General features: G+C 38.1%; 2 protein-coding genes across 6 annotated transcripts in view; one reads left to right on the top strand and one right to left on the bottom strand.

The window, feature by feature from the left end:
- Window positions 1-1,700, top strand: part of DMXL2 (Dmx like 2) — a 49,945-nt gene extending 48,245 nt beyond the window's left edge. For all 4 annotated transcript variants that reach the window (XM_071568776.1, XM_071568774.1, XM_071568775.1 and 1 more), the window contains one exon: window positions 204-1,700. In XM_071568776.1, coding sequence (XP_071424877.1) covers window positions 204-413 — 210 coding nt within the window. In that variant the 3' untranslated portion in view covers window positions 414-1,700. The remainder of the gene's footprint in view (window positions 1-203) is intronic.
- A 321-nt stretch (window positions 1,701-2,021) lies between these two features.
- The window catches only part of LOC139678051 (AP-4 complex subunit epsilon-1-like), a 143,181-nt gene continuing 126,706 nt past the window's right edge, over window positions 2,022-18,496 (bottom strand). The window contains exons 2-10 of one of the 2 annotated variants that reach the window (XM_071568591.1): window positions 15,816-15,867; window positions 13,580-13,597; window positions 12,842-12,949; window positions 12,023-12,169; window positions 11,217-11,342; window positions 8,407-8,487; window positions 8,199-8,324; window positions 7,312-7,462; window positions 2,022-4,061 (exon numbers count right to left, since the gene is read on the bottom strand). In XM_071568591.1, the coding sequence (XP_071424692.1) occupies window positions 3,602-4,061; window positions 7,312-7,462; window positions 8,199-8,324; window positions 8,407-8,487; window positions 11,217-11,342; window positions 12,023-12,169; window positions 12,842-12,949; window positions 13,580-13,597; window positions 15,816-15,867 (1,269 nt within the window). In that variant the 3' untranslated portion in view covers window positions 2,022-3,601. The remainder of the gene's footprint in view (window positions 4,062-7,311; window positions 7,463-8,198; window positions 8,325-8,406; window positions 8,488-11,216; window positions 11,343-12,022; window positions 12,170-12,841; window positions 12,950-13,579; window positions 13,598-15,815; window positions 15,868-18,496) is intronic. The other variant, XM_071568590.1, reaches the window with a different exon arrangement.

Raw genomic sequence — 18,496 nt, 5'->3', positions numbered from 1 at the left:
GGTCCACACTAAGTTAGCCTTATATTGCATTAGGAGTCTCTCAGGGCTCTTGGACTTGTAGTAATTATTGCTACTAAGCAACAAAAAATATTGTTTGTCTTTGCTGCATGGGGTTTAGAACAGGAATCTGAAACATCAAGGGGGAAAAATGCAAACCCTTGAATTTTCATCTCCCTTTGTCATTTGTCATTCTTTTGATACAGGTGTGGAGACTGACTGGCTACAATTTAATTCATTCATTTAAAAATGAACACGCTAAGCAGTCCCTCTTCAGAAATATTGGTGCTGGTGTCACCCAGATTGAAACTGTGCAAGGCAACCGGATCTTCTCCTGTGGAGCAGATGGCACACTGAAAATGAGGGTCCTTCCCAGTGCTTTCAATGTACCTTCAGGCATTTTTGACATCCTGTAGTGTTACATGAGCTAATTCTGGTTTTATATAATGTCCCTCTAAGTAGCTAAAAACACGGTGATATGTACTGTGGAAAGAAAACATTGTGTTTCCTTTCAAAGCAGTTACTGCAGCATTAGGTATTATGGGGGAAAGTTATTAGAAAAAAACAAGAAAACCAACACTTTTACAACAGGTATATTTTGAATATGCCCATAAGGATCACTGAGGTGGAAATGCATGTACTGTATTGTGAAAGCAAAGAATTCAACCCAGTACAGTTGGTTGTAGAGGTGTTTACTGCTCAGTAACCCACAAGCTGCATTTACTGAGTGTGTTGCAAAGATTCTGACAGTTGTCAGTCACTTAACATGCACTGTGGCTGCTCTATAAGTCAGTAAGCATTTCTGACATAATTCTGATTACTTTTATTCCAGTTTTTCCCACTAACTGAAGCATGTGTACAACTTCTCATTGTAAAATAGTTTAGTTTTAATTAAGGGTACTCAGTGTATTTGATTTTTGCAAGAAAGTGTAATGGATGCAAATGCCGTGGAACATGTGCAATCAAGAACGTACTGTGAGAGATGTACCATTTTATGCTAAGATTTTTTTCCAGATAGTATTATTGCACAGTTGATACTGTAACTTGCACATCAACACATTTTTAAATGCAATGGTTTTTAATTTGCACACTATTTTCATTTCTTTCTGAGAGCTATATTTTCTATTGGACACCTGCCTTTACTTTAGGAATGTATTGTAAGCACTAAATGTTTGTAGTGAAGACACCAATCATTCTAGTCAGCTTTTAGTTTTGAAATCCATTTGTCCAGAAAATACTTCATTAAATGAAGCTGTTAAGAGAATACCAATGGAACATATAATGCCACATTTCAGATGAATGTCAGGCTTTATGTGGCCAGCTAGTAAATAATGGATAAAACTGGTAATTAAATTATTACCAGAGTATATTGTATAAACTATGCAGAGTTCATATTGTTTGCTTGTAATATAACTAGCTACTGTTGTCAGATGTATTTTTCTGTTGTAAACAAAAAACATGTTCTTCAATGACTGGAACAGATGTCTACGTATTTAAATGTTAACAAACTGTCTTATTCCTCCAATGAAAATTTTGATGTCTGTGCTGTATTGTAAGATATTCTAGAATAAAAAGCACCTTTCTCCAAAGGTGATTTTAAATTGCAGCCTGTGAAGTATGAGAATTACGAGAAGAAAGAAGAGTAAATGTCATTGTTTAGTTTTCCCTTTGTAAGTTAAATAAATTACTTTTATTTCATGGAACAGCCTATTCCAGAACTCTTGCTTATATTCAAACAGATTTAACTAAATCTCCCCTGGACTGACTGGATACTGCCTGAGCTAGCTTTTAACTTTACCTCAGACTGTACTGAGCTAAAAAAGATTAGTTGAAAAGATTTTATCTTCAGCTGGTCTAGAAAAGCATAACAGAATTTAGTTCCCTAGCTGCAAGAAGCACAGGCTTGTTCTGTCACTGAGAAAAGAGGCAGAATTTCCTGGTCTCCTCCCCCAAAAGGTTGATCCACGTGCTTCAACAATGTCAGGCAGAAATTTTTAGATAGGCACTCTACCTAGAAACTGTCACATCTCACTTGAATTGTATTTCCCCAAGTATATTGCTGACTTCTGACAGGGGGAGGTGGGTAGCCAAAAAAGTTTATTTTATTAGTACCACAACTGAATTTTTAAAACTACACCACAAACACATGAAAAAACCTACACAAAAAAAAAAGAAAACAAAACAGCAAATATGCTGAGAGAAGGCCCAACCCTCACTGTATCACACACTGACATTTAGCTGCAGCAGAGGGATTTTTCCGGCACGTTTACTAGACAAGGTTCTGCAGGCCCAGACATTCCCAAATTCAGTAATCCCTTTGCTGGTGCCTGGATTACACAGGTATTAAGCAGCTCAGTGCAGTTCAGGATTTAAATGGCACTTTGCTTCTAAATATTTGGACGAGCTCCATGAACTTCAGCAATATGCACAGGCAGCTTAGAAATTCAGACAGGGTTTTCCCAAGAGCATGATTTTGAATGTAGATACACAAAACAACGGGAGAGGTTTATGTTCCAGTGTTAAATTTGAAAATGTGAAATAGCAGAACAAAATTAGAAAATTCCTGTTATTTGTCATATCTAGCTCTCAAAAATTTGAATAAGAATAGGCAGTCTCTGACTTAAGGTTAAAAACAAATTAGGCCATTAAGCAGTATGCTGAATACACACATTCCTGCTTGAGATACTGCTATTCTTAGAAAAATAAAACCATATACCCTTCATTTTATGCTTTCATTTGTATGAACAAATGTGGAGACATTTTATTTTAGAAATATGCCTAACTATAATTAAATACAGTTATAAGCAAGTTATAATGGTATCATTTATATGGCAGTGAGGGGCAAGGAAGTGTCTGCAACAACACAAGAAACTCAAACATTGTTAAAAAAAGAAATTTTAATCATAAATGTTATGTCTTCAATTTTAAACATTGCTGCTTTTCTTCCAATTCTTCATCTATGAAACAAAATGTATATGCAATACTTAATGTCATTATTCCTGTTTTCCTATGGCTGGATTTCTCTTTTGATTATTAACAGTTGATTGGGCTTGTCAAAGTTGAAGCTTTCTGCTTTTTTTCCTATTTAAATAACTCCTTCCCCATTATTTTTACCAGTTGTAAATCTCTGTTCAGAAAAAGACTTCACAGAGAATCCCTGGAAAGTGGAAGTGAGAAAGGTATTTGTACACAGAAGTTCATTATTTAGACATTTATACTAGACCATAATCACTGACTAGAACATGAATGCATCGAAGATGACTTCAGCTGAAAGTTATAAATAGTCTCTGCTGAGCACATGACCATGGAATAATCGATGTACATTAGATAAAATTTTGAGCTGAATAACAGGGGAAAAACAAAAGCAAGTCTGTGCTGTGTGCCAGCTGCAATAGTGGCTAGTTCTTAAAAAGATGAGGATGGCCTATATAATTTAAGTGTGTTTAGACAAAGGCACCTGATCTTGCTTTTATACGCACTCACAAACCACCATCAGGGAACAGAAACTGATACCAAGTGAAGAGACCCACATGTGTATGCCACAGAGCTTTAAATGGCTCATGGAGTCAAACATGGCTCCCCTACATGGCATGTTAAAATATATTCATCTGCCAAAATGTACAGGGTACACCATTAAGCTCCTGTTCTCCCAAGTATACAAATTCTTGTCTCGTAGACTGTACGAAAGCATAGCAAGAACAGACTGTGAAGACCGTAATTCAAACCTTGCATCAACTGGCTTCCCTTTTAGTAAATCAAAAGCAAAACTTACTCTCATGTCCTTAGCGTCAGTAACATACATAATGCCACATGCTATGAATGCATTACCGGCCTTGGACTTAGGATATGTAGTGTTGATGTGCCGAATGACTGAAAACGTTTCTTCATCAATATGTGCTACCATTATATTTTCATCAGTGCTTGAGGCATAGATAATCCACAGCCCCTTCTCATCCACTGCTACGTTGAAATACGTCTTGGAGTTAGAGAAGAGGTAGTTGCGCCCGTGGTATAGGGCATTCTCAATGGTCAGAGTGCCCAGTGATGACTTATCAAGCCCAAGTCTGAAACAAAACACAGTCAGTACTCAGTGCCCTGTGCTAAAGGTTCACTTCCAAACACACTGCTTGGCTAAAGCAATTCCAAGTGCATTACTACTGATAGAAGCATTGTTGAAAATACTTGAGTTCAAGGACCATTCTAATGTCTTTTAAGATTAAGTTCTCAAAGAATCTTCCAAAACACTAGGAGAATATTCCAAAGTAATAACCAATCTGAGAGGTGCAGGGACTTGCTTTGGTAGGTTTCACTTTATTTAGTCTGTGAGCTGCATTATCACTAGGATGAAAGAAGCAACTAAAATGGTTACGAACAAGAATTGGATTCCAGGTGAAGGCCCAGATTTGTGAAATGGAATCTGTGCATAAGTTTGCTTTTGGCTAGTACTAAAGGGAGAAAATGTGAGTGACGAAAGCAGCATGAATTCTGGGCAGGTTCACCCAGCCTTAGAGTTCCTCTTCTGAAAACAGTTCAGATAACACAGTGATTTGGTCAAGTAGACATCAAAGGCATAAAAATTCTACTTTTGCAGAGCCAAAATTCTGACCTCATGTTGGCCTCAACAGGACAGCCTGAATGCTTCATCTCTGATGCATAAAGTTGTTTTTATTCCTTGAAATTCCTTAATCTCAGGGCAGCAGCAGTGAGCAGCTAAATTGTGTTCCTCTAGTACTTTAAGAGGGTAATCAGCTACCACTGAGGCACATTTGCAGTTAGCATTAAATCACCAAGTAAGACCATGCTTTAGCAAAGGCAGAGAGCATGTTTAATCGTTTTAAATGATGCCTTTTGTACAGAAGCATGTTTCAGTGTCTGACTTCTATCTAACTGTATAGTTCCATTTTTCAACAGAGGAAGGAAAGCGTAATACAGGAATCTGCTACACTTAACAGCTAAGTTTTCTGAAAAGACAGGCTTAATCACAGGAACATTTCAGACCCAGGAACTTACAACAGAAGGAAGAATACTGGAAGTATAGGTTTTCTGTTAAAGAGGCATTGATAGCATATACTGGAAAAAATATCCTAAGAAAAGTCTGGAATGACCAACTTAGATCCTTTCCCTCAGCTTTTGGAAAATTCACATCTGCAGCAACTCCATATTCCAGCAGCCTTTATGTGCAAAACTCTTCGAAAATTTGAGAAATGTGTTTGTTAATCTTTTTAGTTGTTTCCTGTTTGTAAATAACCTCATGCAAGTGCTAGAAGGAAAATCTTTAACAGGAGCAGTCAATCAGAAATGCAGATTTTCTTCAGGAATTTTCTATAAAGAGCCAACAAGATAAAATACATCTCAAAATTCATTAGAAATCTGCAAGACCTACGACACCCTGTCTTTTCCTGTTTTATGTGAAAATCCTGAAGGGAACAGAAAAAGAAGGTTTTCTTGGGCTCCCCAGTAAAGGACAGCCCGGTCTAGAACTCCAAATGGTTCCAAAATTCTTAAACCATCTGACATCTTGGGATAAATGAAAAGATATAGCGTAATATTTTCAACTGTGGGAAACTCAAGCTACAAACACTTTTCTAATCACTAATAGAAATGAACTCAACCAAAAATAACAAGGTGGGAAAGCACGTTATGAACCAAAGGAAAAAAGAATAAAGCAATTATATTGGGGATCTGACCATCATGAGAAAACCTGCCAAAGGTCAAACAGTTTTATCAGTTTTTAACTATGACAAAAAACTTCTTTTAAACAGAGAGTTTTTTCAGCATTTGCAAAATGAACCAAGCCAATCCTCAGATGTTCCTTCCGTTAAATAAATACAAAAAGTCCCAGAAGCTTTTAAGCAGTCCAAAATCAAGGACTTCACTGTCATAGAATTGACTGTCACAGAACTCACAATGTCTCATTCAATCTGTGCTGAAGGTAAATAATCTCAGAGTGAATAACTGAAGAGAAAGGCCATTTCTCAGCAGCTTCTTAAAGAGATTTGAAAATTCCACAAATAGTTTGTGTTCATCTGCATGTGAAGACATTTCCCAATTAATGGTACCCAAGCAAAAGTGGGGGAACCTCTGCCCTATCACTGTATGTTGCTTAGACACTGATGGTCTTCTACAGAAAAAAAACCTAAAGATATTTAAAGGAGGTTGCCAAGAAGTGAGCTTGTCTTTGGCAGAATAAATATTATTGAATCCACACAGCTTGCTCACATTCCTTGGCATCCACATGAATATAGGAAGGCAGCACTCACACCTGCTTGGGAACAGACATCAAAGTATAGTAATTGTTCTTGGCCCAAACATCAGTCATGCAAAAACTTGAAAGCACGTATAATCTTTCACTTGCCCTTGGACTGTCTGTCTTTGGCTCTTCCCACAAGGTGAGATTTTGGGTTTGATTTGTATTGTCTGTCTCTGTCCTCAGTAGAAAGTGAAACAGAGATGTAATTCCCTTTTCCAGTTCAGGGACACATATCAGGAGAGCTGTAGGAACTTCCTATTATGAGGAAGTCAAACCTTGGAGCCACTCCTCCACAATGGAATGTAAAATTCCCCAGGTCGCCACGTCCTCAGCTGCTGCCTCAGTGCACTCCCCTGCTCCAGCAGTGGCTCCTGGGCCAGCTGAGAGCAGAGCCTGTGGCAGCCCAGACAGTGGTTCTGCAAAGCTCAGTTCCATAGGCACATCACCACCCATCTTGGCCTCCCAAACTGTAGCAGAATCAGGTCTTACTCGGATGCAGGTAGATGCACAGCTTATTTTTCTAAATCAAGTGCTTTTTTCTGATACCCAAATTCCTTAGTTCTTTCTTTCTTGAAATAATGAACACATCAAAGAAACCAAGTTGAAGAACACCCACAGCAATGTAATGTACAATAGAAACCTGTTGGACCCCAGGATGTCATCCCTGCACATGGCATCTTGTTCATCTTGAGGCTCAGTTGACCTATCACATGGTAATTACAGAGGTGAACTCCTTAGACACAGCTCTGATGCCTAAAGAACGGTCACAGCAGAGCAGTGGACCTGATCTGCCCTCCTGGTCTCCCTCCTCCCACAGCATCTACACACACAAATGAAAGGCTGGTGGCTCACATCCTACTTACAGATTGGAAAGAAGGAGTTGTTCTGTTCTGGAAAGAGTTCTGAACTATTTCTCCATTATTCCTGTTTTAGGTAGAACCAAAAAGACCCACAAAAGCTACAAGGAAAGTCGACTGCTTTTCTGAGGTTCATCTCTGTCATTTTTACCCATTGCTCCTCCTTCCACAACATCACTTGCCTTAAGACAACTACGTTTGACTTACTTCTGAATGACATTGGTTCCTCCCTTCTGATAGTACAGATGACTGTTTTGTACTGCATGACCACATCCATGAAAGAAACCTGTGATGTTAATGATCCTGTAGCTGTCATTCAGCAAGGCATTGGAATTCTCATATTCTTTTATATACTTGCCTAAAGAGAGGGGAAAATATGGGGGGGGGGGGGGGGGGGAGGGAAAGGACTGTCATTTGATTCATCTCATTTTGAAAACTCTGTCCTAAAATTCAGCTTCTAGTTAAAGTCAATCTCAATCAACTATCTAACAGATAACAATTCCACTTTTGTTTTCAATAATGATTCAACTTGCTGAAATGTGAAAAAACAATCCAGATACAAAAAAATCTGTAGAGGAGATGATCAAGTGCCTGTTTTGCAGACTTAATGATCCCTTATTCTGAACACAGTTGACATATATGCAGAAATATTTTTTTTCCACTTAGGTCCTTAACATTTTCCTGCTGTAAGTGTAACTTATGCAGGATCTGATTCATTTTCATGTGTGGCTAAATGAAAAGGCGAAACTCCTAGCTATAATTTAGGGAAGCAAAGCCATAAGAAACAGAAACTCTTGAAAGGAAAGAATAAAAAGCAATGAACACCAGGCATTTCAACTCAGATTTGTTAAAAAAAAAACAACTAAACACATCAAGCTCTTTTCAAAATCTGATGTTGACTCTGAAAATGTCTAAAGATACTAAAAATGCCTACAACCATGTGTATAGTCAAGTATCATACAGGTAACATGGAAAATAGTCTGGAAAAGATGTAGGTAAAACCCCATCATACTTATGACTTTAGGTTGAAGGAATTAAGGAAACAACATCAGTATAACAACAGATTTTTGATCAGTGACTGCTACTAAAAATACCTGAAAAATGCATGGTAAGCCAAATCCTTTCATCGCTTATATTTGCAGGTTCCCGCATCCAAGTTCCAAACGTTTGCTGTACACTGACAAAGTGAACAGGACTTCCCACGGATGTTATGACACATTCTAGTAGAAAAAAAAGCACATGTCCATGATCTGTGACACTAAAACAGCAAGTAGCTCTTAGTTGTGCTCTGTGGCAGGTTACCAGGTTTTTTGGAAGGACCAGGGATTCTGTCTTCAGCTTTCCCAGTCAGGGTGTCATCGTTTGGGACAGCACAGGTCTCACCTAGAGTTGAGAGAGGGAGGGTAAAACGTAATTTTTCTCTGTTTGGCTCTATTTGACATGACAGATGTGCACATCAGTGACTCCACTAAAATAAAGGGATGACAACTGGGATTTTGTTTCTCCTGGGAAAAAAATCTGCTTAGGTTGGTCTGGCTGAAAAAATGAGATAAGAAAAGACTCACTCTCACTTCTGCCAAGGAATTGAAATGTTTGGGTTGGTTTGTTTCTTTGAAGTTGTCAGGCTGGCAGTGAACCTTGAGGAGTAACTAATTAAATAAACAGATTTAATTCCTTAGCTGTGAATTCCTGAGCAGCAGCTTAGAAAGACAGTTGCCTTTTTCCTTAGATAAATTTAGATGACTGAGGGAGCAGGAAAATGGCTGATTCAGCAGTAATACCAAAAATGTTTTCTTAGGAATAAGTGGTTGCTAAACTCAAAAGCTTCATGCCCCGATCTCTACACTCCAGCAGAGTGTGTGTGCTGCAGGCAACAGGGAAAGCTTTGCTTGTGTGTTAATGCCTCAGACAGCAATACAGCACTAACACACTAAGCACAGGGTGCACAAAACTGCAGCTCAGCCAGCCCTGAAACTGCAGAAGCACTATGAAAGACTAAGGGAAATGACACATTATGTCACTTACAGGCATAGAAATGGTTCACATTAGAAACAAACACTTGGAAATACTTTTCCCCAACCCTCGACAATTTGAAGGGTATGGATTAGATTTTCCCTTTGTATTTGCCATTAAAGCAAGGCCTAAATTAAATCATTTATAGACCTTTTTCTATAAAACCAGGTACCTCTTCTGCCTTTAAAACAGTGCAACACATTTCAGTTTGCTTAGAAGGAATAAGCCCAGAGAACAGTTCTCAGCTCTTCACTGAAGACATCCTGATTTCATCATAACATTTTCTAATTCCATTCTTAACTTTTGTCTCCTTACATGTTTCACAATGCTTGACATACAGGCTGCAAATTCTTTCAGATACACATTTTTGTTGTTCATTTCCAATGTATTTCTGGGATTTACAGAACTGTGCTAAGGTTTAAGTGAGAAAGATAGTAAGACTATGAAATAACTATAAAATATTGCTGAAAGGGTACCCTGACATTCAGGAAAGAAAGGACAGATTATACTGCATTGTTGTTTTCTCCTTTAGGTTATGTCCTCCCTTTGCTCACGCAGAAGAAAGCTACTCCAACGTGAAGCAAGAACAAGATGTATTTCTCCCATCCATTTATCCAGGGAATTTGATGAAATGACATTGAAAGTTTGTAAGTGATCACAGTGTGCCTCCAAAAAAGGCACAAACAGTCAACCCAACCATGGTAAGCTGAGAATATAACCAGAATCTACCAACCCCTCTGGATCCCTTTCCAGCTTCTGATCTCAAAATACTGTCAGAATATCTCAAAAAAGGAATCCATTGCACAGAAATTATACATTACAACGCACAAGTTAATTTTCTTGGACTGAGTCTAACAGATGCAGTTCCCTGTATAGTAATTTATCTAAGACTATAGAGCAGCCAGGGAGCAGGTCTGTGTAGCAAAGTCAAGTGCACTATTTGTGTCTGAGAAGAGCTGCAGAACTCTGAGGCCTTTCAGCTGCATCACTCAGAAAGCAACTAAAATTAAAAAGACAGTTTTCGATCAGAGACTCTTCTGGGAAATTCTCACTACTTTCTTTCCATGAAAAAAACAAGATAAATATCCTACAGATTTCTATCATAAAATATTTTGGTTGAGAGTTAATGGAGTTTACAAGACATTAAAACTATTGATTTGGTCTGTTGGGGGAGAGAGGGGGTGGAGCAGAGGGGTGTGTTTTATTTTAGAATTCGCTAAACAGTACCAGTGAGAAAAATACACCTGAGCTTCCAACTAATTATTCTCTTTTCTTGAAGAAAAAAAAGGTTTATCTGACTCAAAATTTAATTTGAAGGAACCAGCTTGGATTCCTACGTAATAAGTTAATTACAGTTGTAAATCAGCATGTGGATTCTCATTCCTCAAAAAAGATATGAATATTTAATTACAAAAGCTGAGTTATTCTTTGAATTTTGGTAATAAGATCTCATGGCTTACTGAGTCATAAAACCTAAGGGCTCATTGAGGAAAATCTCATCTTTGCAGAGTTATTTGAGTGTAACTCCCATTTGCACACTGCAATTTCAAATCCATCAGCCGAGCTTAACCTCCAAAGCACTTCAGGCTGTTTCAGCACTTGAAAAAAGACCACCTGAGCAAATGGCCCAATTATCTGCTACAACACTTCATGCATTTCTTAACTTCAAATAGGATGAGATTTCTGTTCTAGCTCTCTGCTTTCCTTTATAGGGAGGCTCTCTGGGCTCAGTTCTGATACTTCAATATCCAGAATCAGGGTGTTATATTTACATGCCAAATTAAAAATTCAGCATTTAAAAGCCAAAAATGTCAACTGCATTTTTCATATTTTCCATATTTATCCCATCTAAAAGAAAACACCATTTTTAAATACTATGCTTGAGCATCAGCATAGCACAATTAAAAGACTAATATTGTACTGCAGGTAACTTGCTGCCTTATTCAAACCATATTTCAGTAAAATATCTAAGCCCAAGTTCAGCTTTAAGTTTTCAGTTTTACTGATGCCAAGCAAAATCTGTGTTTGTGAGACTGGAAGCAATGGTTTAATCTAGAACCTGTCCATAATACGAAAAAAGAACACTGGAAAAAACTAACCTGTGCATTTGCTGCTGTATATGTTCTCCTGAAGCTCTTCTTTAGCTTTACCTTTACGTTTCCCTGGAGGCCCTGGGGGTCCAGGAGGTCCAGGGGGCCCTGGTGGTCCAGGTTCCCCTTTTGCACCTGTGTACAAAACAGTGTCATGTCACAGGCCCTCCACAGACAACCTGCAGAGAACATGATGTGTCCACATGGTGGACTTGGAGAGATCTCTAAAACAGCCTCTCTCTTTCTTAAGAGGTTTCTGAGAACAGAAATATGGTGGAATAAACTCAGGGGAATGCTGTTAGAAGCTGAACCATACAGAACTGTACAAGGTGTGGGACATCAATGCATTTTACCTGTCTGGATTGCAGGCACATTAGAGAGCTGTAAAGCACTGCTGTCTTTTACTCACTGTACTCTAAACCCTCAACTTCAGATGCTACACTGCTATAATTTTGCACAACTTCTATTTGTCTGCTTTGTATTATCCTGAGTGGATATCTGACCCTCATTTTCTAACAGAGAAATAAAACTACAGTGAAAGAGCGAGCAGGAGAAGGTCAACCGTCTGGAAGTGTATTGGAAAGGGTGGAGTTCACAAACACCTCAACCCAAAGCCCAAGCAGAAGTTTTTGCGAAGACTTGCATCATAAAGAGAACAATCTCCTGGGCACAGCAGTGCTCAAACTTCACTATGTATCTATGCCATATTTATGCTGGTTGGCCCTGCTCTTGCAGATCACACTCATGCTTCAGAAGTGGAATGTATCTTCTGTCAAGCACACTGTTGCAGAACTCCCAAGAGCACTTCTTCGTACCTTCTAATATCATGTCACTGCTTGCATCCCCCTTTTCCCCCTTGGATCCTCTTGCACCTTTTCCTCCTGGCATACCATCTTTGCCAGGTAAACCCATTTCTCCAGGTTCTCCTTTCTGTCCTTGATCACCTTTTGGTCCTGGCACACCTAGAAATAAAAAGCATTTCAGTACCAAGACTCTACTCCAGTATTAAGCACCAATTAATATATATTTTTACTACAAACTATATTCACTCTAGTAATTTTTTTTCACCTGTATTTAGCTGGGTAGCTGTAGTTTTTCTTTTTTTTTATTTCAAAGCAATGTTGTAGCCTAATGCAAAGGGAAACTGCAATTTTTCTGGTGCAAATAATATATTCTTCACCTTGTGGTCTCTGAGTTTTGAATGTGAAACACAGAGACCTGGGCCTCTTTAACACTGGCTGGAGAATTTCTGGGCAAGTAGAAATCCTATGAGAAGATGTGAAGTAGCATATTTATTTCACATATGTAAACATTGAAGAAAGGCATTTTCACGGTTCCTTTAGAGTTTTTTAAAGTAATTACACACAAACATTACACTTCATAACAGTGACATTCAATTAAGTGAACTCAATTACTTTAATGTGCAATATTCTATATATACCATCTTCCTCACTGTAGAGTATTTCTGAAGTAAGCTACCAAAGCTTAGTGTAAGACAATGAACCCTACAGAATTCTGTAACATTCACCTTCTTTGTAAACTTTGAAACTCTTCTCCCTGTAGAAAGGTCTACAGGTAACTACATCTGAATATAACAGTAAGAAAGGATTATTAAAAAAAAAATTTAAAAGTACCTATTTTTCCTCTTTTTCCATTTGCTCCTGGTTCTCCCTTTTGTCCTGGTATCCCTGGAATTCCATCTGATCCATTGTAGCCAGGCAGTCCATCAAGTCCAGGAGGCCCTGATCAAATCAAACAGCATAACTGAATTTTCACTGTTGAGTGCAATTTATCCTTAAATCTACTATATTTACATGCAGTATGTATATATAGATATATATATTTGAACCCCAACAAAACATAATTTATACTTTTCTGATACAGAGAATTACTCCAAGCAGTCCCACAGGTAAAGTAGCACAGAAAGAAAGCAAGTACCCATTCATGCAGCAACCACATGAGTGAGAACAGAGACAGAGAATGAAATAGGAAAGGAGGAAAAGTTAGGGGGGAAGTACGCAGTCAGTAATCAACATTTTTAGAAATATATTTTAAATGTCAAATTACAATATCTGTTTATTCTGGGGTTTTTAATATATAGACTCATCTCTTCAGCTACATGCTACTTAAACACTCTTAATTCCATTTGGTTTTGATTAAATACTCTACTTCCTCCACTAAAAAATTACAATTTCTAAAACCTTCCCCCTCTCAGAAAGGGCACAAGCTGGTCTAAATACAGGCAGTCATTCAACCTCCCTCATTCTAGTTAGCAAAGGTACAGTGTTTTGTGAAAGATTTATTTCTACATTTTGTACCAGTAACTGTTTCAGTCAGCTCAAAATGTTACTGCAATTATCCAAGATTCTTACCTGGGGGACCTGGGGGGCCTACAATAAGAGAAAAAGAAAGAAAGGGAAAACAAAACAAAACAAAAAAAGCAGGAAAAAAAACACAAGAAAGAAAAAATGGTGAGTTTAACATAGCAAGAAAAGAAAGCAATTCCAAATTGAACTGATCATCATTAGATCAGAAATAAAAGGGGAGCAAAGCCTCTCAAATTTCAAAATTAACATCTATCTATTTAACCACTTTGTTTTATCAATAACTACCTGAGCATTAGCAGTAACTCAGACTTAGTAAAAGAGTATCCTTCAACACAATTACATATACACATTCTGTTGCTTGCAACTTTCAGTTGATAAAGTTTGAAAAAACAACAACTTTTCCAGTGTAATCTCAGTGTCAGGGCCTTCAGTGCCTTCACAAAGCCATGGATGCAAGGCACTTAATGGTCATTACATTTCCTTTATGGACATGTTCTCCAACAACCTGCTGTAGTAGAAGAATAATAGCTTTATGATACTGATTGTCACAAAAAATCCTGGTGAAAACACACATTAAAAGTCCATGCCACACTGCTCTGTGTTTTACAGGTATTTCATTGCAGTTCAGAATTCAGACTATTTCAACAGGGAAAAAAAAAATCTTATCATTCCTATTAATTATATCTATATCACAATCAGACTTTTCTCATGTGATTGTTCTCCAGCCTGGATCGAGCTACCCACAGAAACTGGTTGGTGTATTAGAATCTGGACTTGCTTCTGTTTTCCAGCAACATGTAACACAATGAAACCTGTCTAACTGTCTCTGACATAGCTCAAGTATAGGACCCCAATGAGAAGCAAGCAGAGCAGGCAAAAGTAAAGCATAACTAAAGCAAGACTAAATAAAAAAATATTTCCGATGTTTCTGTAAAATGATTTATCTTCTGTGCTCCCCAAAACACGCTAAAAAAACCAACCAACCAAAAAAAAAGAAAAAAAAACACCATGAGGAGGATACATAGAAAGGTGGCAGTTGTAATGAAAGAACCAGATTAGTTCCATGAATGTTTTTATCCAGCCAAAGTACTGTCTTGCTGTAACAAAACTCTCTACAACAGAAAATAACAGTAATTACTAGATTTCCCTAAAGATGACAATTTTCAGCGTTAATTACAAAGCATTACAAGGAAAGTGAAAACCATCTTACAATACCATTACAGCAATTATCCCTTTTAATCAGTACAGGCAGTAGCACCAGTTTCCAGTAAAATGGCCATTTTTTCCACACTACAATGTTACATCCCCATCCCCAAAGCTGAGGCTCTTTGTGGAAGCATAAGATAAATATGAAAGGTACTTGAAAGGCAGCAAATGACACCGAGGTCCAGAGCAGAGAAAGCCAATCATTTCACGGTGCTCAGAGAGAAAAAAGTACAGAAGGTCCCAACCAGCATGAATTCGCAAGCCTGAAGCCCAAAGAAGCAAATTTCTAGATGCTCTGTGTTTCAGCATCTGTTGCAATCAGAACTGATCTACCAGTTCAGAAGTAGCATTCAACACCTGTGTGTACTGTGGTAATTCTCATTTATGCTAAGTCAGTTGAGTTGAATGGACCTCACAGCCATTTGAAAATTTAAACCAAACAGCAAGTGAAGTGTTTAACTAATAAAAACTGACTTCTTTCTAATGTTTTGATTTTCAAAAAGGACATGACACATTCTGTGATAGACTTCAAAGCTGGACTGTAGCTTTTGCATTGGCTACTCCTTGAACTCTTCACCAAACAACAGGGAAACTTCTGACACCTTCCCTCATCCCAGCCATCTCCTGCTCCAGCTCTTCACTGATAACACGTGAAACGTCCTCTGGCTGTGGTGAGGGAAACAAGCTGCTCAGCTAAGTCCCACTGCTCCACTGCAGGTGCAACAATGGGGGCAGGTTTCTACACCCTCTGTGTTCATCCCATCTTAGGCTGGAAGTGTGGCATACACAAAAATACCATGACTAAACCTTAGCTGGTATTTTAAACACCCAGCTCTGAAAGATTTATTTATGAAAATTACATTGGAAAGAAATAGCTCCAAGTAACAACAGCTGAGCCCCTTAAATTCCAACATTTGTATTAAGTGGGTACAGTTAAGTCCCAAAGTGACACCTATTATCTTTTTTAAAAATTCTAATAGAGTAAATAACATAGTTGTCTGACACAGTTATTGAAAACAAAATTTCTGTGTTCCTGAAGGTCACATGGGTGTAATGCTCAAGACAGTAAACATACCTGTTAAGCATATCCCTTTTGTGCTGTTACATAAATCCACCATCACTCGGACCTAATATTGCAAAGAAAGTAAAGTTGAAAACAATGCATTCCATAAAAGTATCTGGTTCACTGTACCTATAGAAATAATTCCAAAAGCAAAGATACAACTGGACACTCTCTGTTTCCAAGAATTAACTACTCAGAACTACCTTAACGCTGTGACATCGTGCATCTCTTTGGGCAGTGTTTCTCTCACAGAAATCTTGTTCAATATAGCTCATTTTAATCCTCACTGGAAATAGGAATAAAATATTGGGCAGACATCCATCATCTAGTTACTCTAAAACATGTATGGTTGTCCATTAGCCAATAAAAGTTACATTCCATTTTATTTTATATTTTATCAAATGATGGAAACTTTTCCAACATAGGTCGCCTTTCTCCCTGGATATGCTATGCCCCTACCTTTGAATAACCAAGATGTGAAAATTTGAAATGGACCTTCATCCACTCAAAATAATGCATCACAACAATGACAGACTTTATAAAGCCAAGTTTGAAGACATATTTATGCTTTTAATCTAAGTAGACTAAAAGTTATCGATTAAAAAGTAATCTTTACAAAATACATGACTCTTTGCTGGGCAAACATTCACATTGTATGTCCTGCACCCTGAGAGTCAACACTCTCAAATGTCTTGCAACCAATCAACAGAAATAAGAATATTATGAACATGAGCACTAGAAGTGCCTCAATAAATTGTGGGAAAGTCCAGTGTTTATAGCCAGAAAATAGAAAGGTCATTATTTCAGGGCTGTGTAATATATGATAATTTATGAACCATTTACCAAGAGTTGCACATTTATTCATCTTTGTACAATTACTCTACTTACAAATAATGGAATGCACTAGTCCCAAAAGACAGTACAAATGAGTGCAAGGCAATCTGAAAGGCAGATTGAAGTTTAATCCTAGCAAGGTTATTTGCCACTGTCTATCCTTATTTTGAAAATTAATGCATCATTAGTTTCAACTGACAAATCTAACAGGCTCAAACAGAAGATTAATTATTCTGATGGTAAGTGTTCTTTTGCTGGAAAACAAAACTGCATTTGATAATGGAATCCTATTCTGACACATACTGAGAATGTACTGGATTGCAGACTGTACTGGAACTGCTCTTATATTTTAGAAATTTAGACTCAAATTAGCTGAGAAGTGTTAACTGGTTTTGAATATCAGAATATGCTTCTTCACTTTCCCCTCACACCCCTCAGAAGCACTTGGCTCCAACCCTGTAATTTGTAAAATACACACTATCCACATCTGCTCTAATTCTAATTGCATTTTAATCCAAATAGTTCTGTTGAAGTTGCTGAAGTGACCACAACTTGCTTTGGGGCCCTCCAATTATCTCAGAAGCACTGCTTTTACCAATCAGTGCAACTTAGGTGATAATTAATAACCATAGCACTCAGGAAGTGCAAATAGTCTACAGTAGAACATCCAGCTTAGCACTGAAAGATGAGCAGACCATTCGATCGGCCAGCAGCATCACTAAGAAAAGCTACAGATAAAAATATCTTATTTAAATGCTAGAAGTTTAGTTTACTCACAAAGAGATGGTGGAAAAATTTGAAAAATTAAAAAGACTAAACTATGAAACAACTCCTCAGACAATTGGTAGACACCATAAGGCACCACTTCTTGCACTGTCTTGAATCACACTTTGAAACTCACTGGACAATTGTCTTCGCTTCAGTCTTTCTGCAGCAGATTTGCCAGTTTCCTATTTCTATTCTCTTACAAAATAAATATATATAAACACAAATACATAAACAATAGGCCCAGAACCAAAAACATACACATTATTAGAGCTAAAATATGGGGGTTGATGCCTAACATTATTTCAAAGATCCTTGAGCAGTGGCCACAGCAGACCTCTGCTGAGCAGTGGGACACCGACACATGCAGCACCACGTGCAGAAATTGATGCCGCCACGGCAAGAGAGAACCTGCTCAGGCAAAACCTCCATTCAGGGCCCACATTCAACAGAGGCTGGAATGTCATTCCAAGGCCCACCAGTGTACTTTGTCTCACACTACAAAAGTCCTCAAGTCTTCAAATTACATTAGTGGGAGTTAAATTCAAAACACAGAAATGCAGGAGTGGGAGGAGGGGGTGCTTGAAAATTTTCCTAAGGACACTTCTTTCCCCTTGAACAAGTGAGTCTGCACACAGTTACCCACTCCTCTCAGCAGCAGCCAGAATGAAAAGTGTTTGATGAGAGTTCTGTAAGATCAAAACCGCACAACTCTCCCCTCCACAAGCAACTCGCCGCAGGATACACACACTTAAATGAAACACATGCACACAGCAGCAGTCAAAGTGGACATTTAAAGGCACAAGTGCATAGACTAGTCACATGCTGTTAAAATACACACAACGTGCCTGGGTCTACCAGGAGAGGCCAATAAAATTCAATGTGGTGCACAATGACAGCAGAGGAGCACATTTAGTGGCCACTGTCAAAATATCCAGACACCCAACTGCCACCAAAAGAGCCATTATCAAAACTCTATGCTTTGAATATCTGTACTCTATAGTTCCATTAGCTCTAATGTTAACAGATTACTTACGACTGCAAAATGGCGATTGCAATAGATATGAACCAAAAACACAAACAGAACATATTGT

The sequence above is a fragment of the Pithys albifrons genome, chromosome 13 (assembly GCF_047495875.1).
Source record: "Pithys albifrons albifrons isolate INPA30051 chromosome 13, PitAlb_v1, whole genome shotgun sequence".
Taxonomy (NCBI): Eukaryota; Metazoa; Chordata; class Aves; order Passeriformes; family Thamnophilidae; genus Pithys; species Pithys albifrons.
Note: the sequence above shows the minus strand (reverse complement) of the source record. Positions and strands in the feature narration are given on the sequence as shown.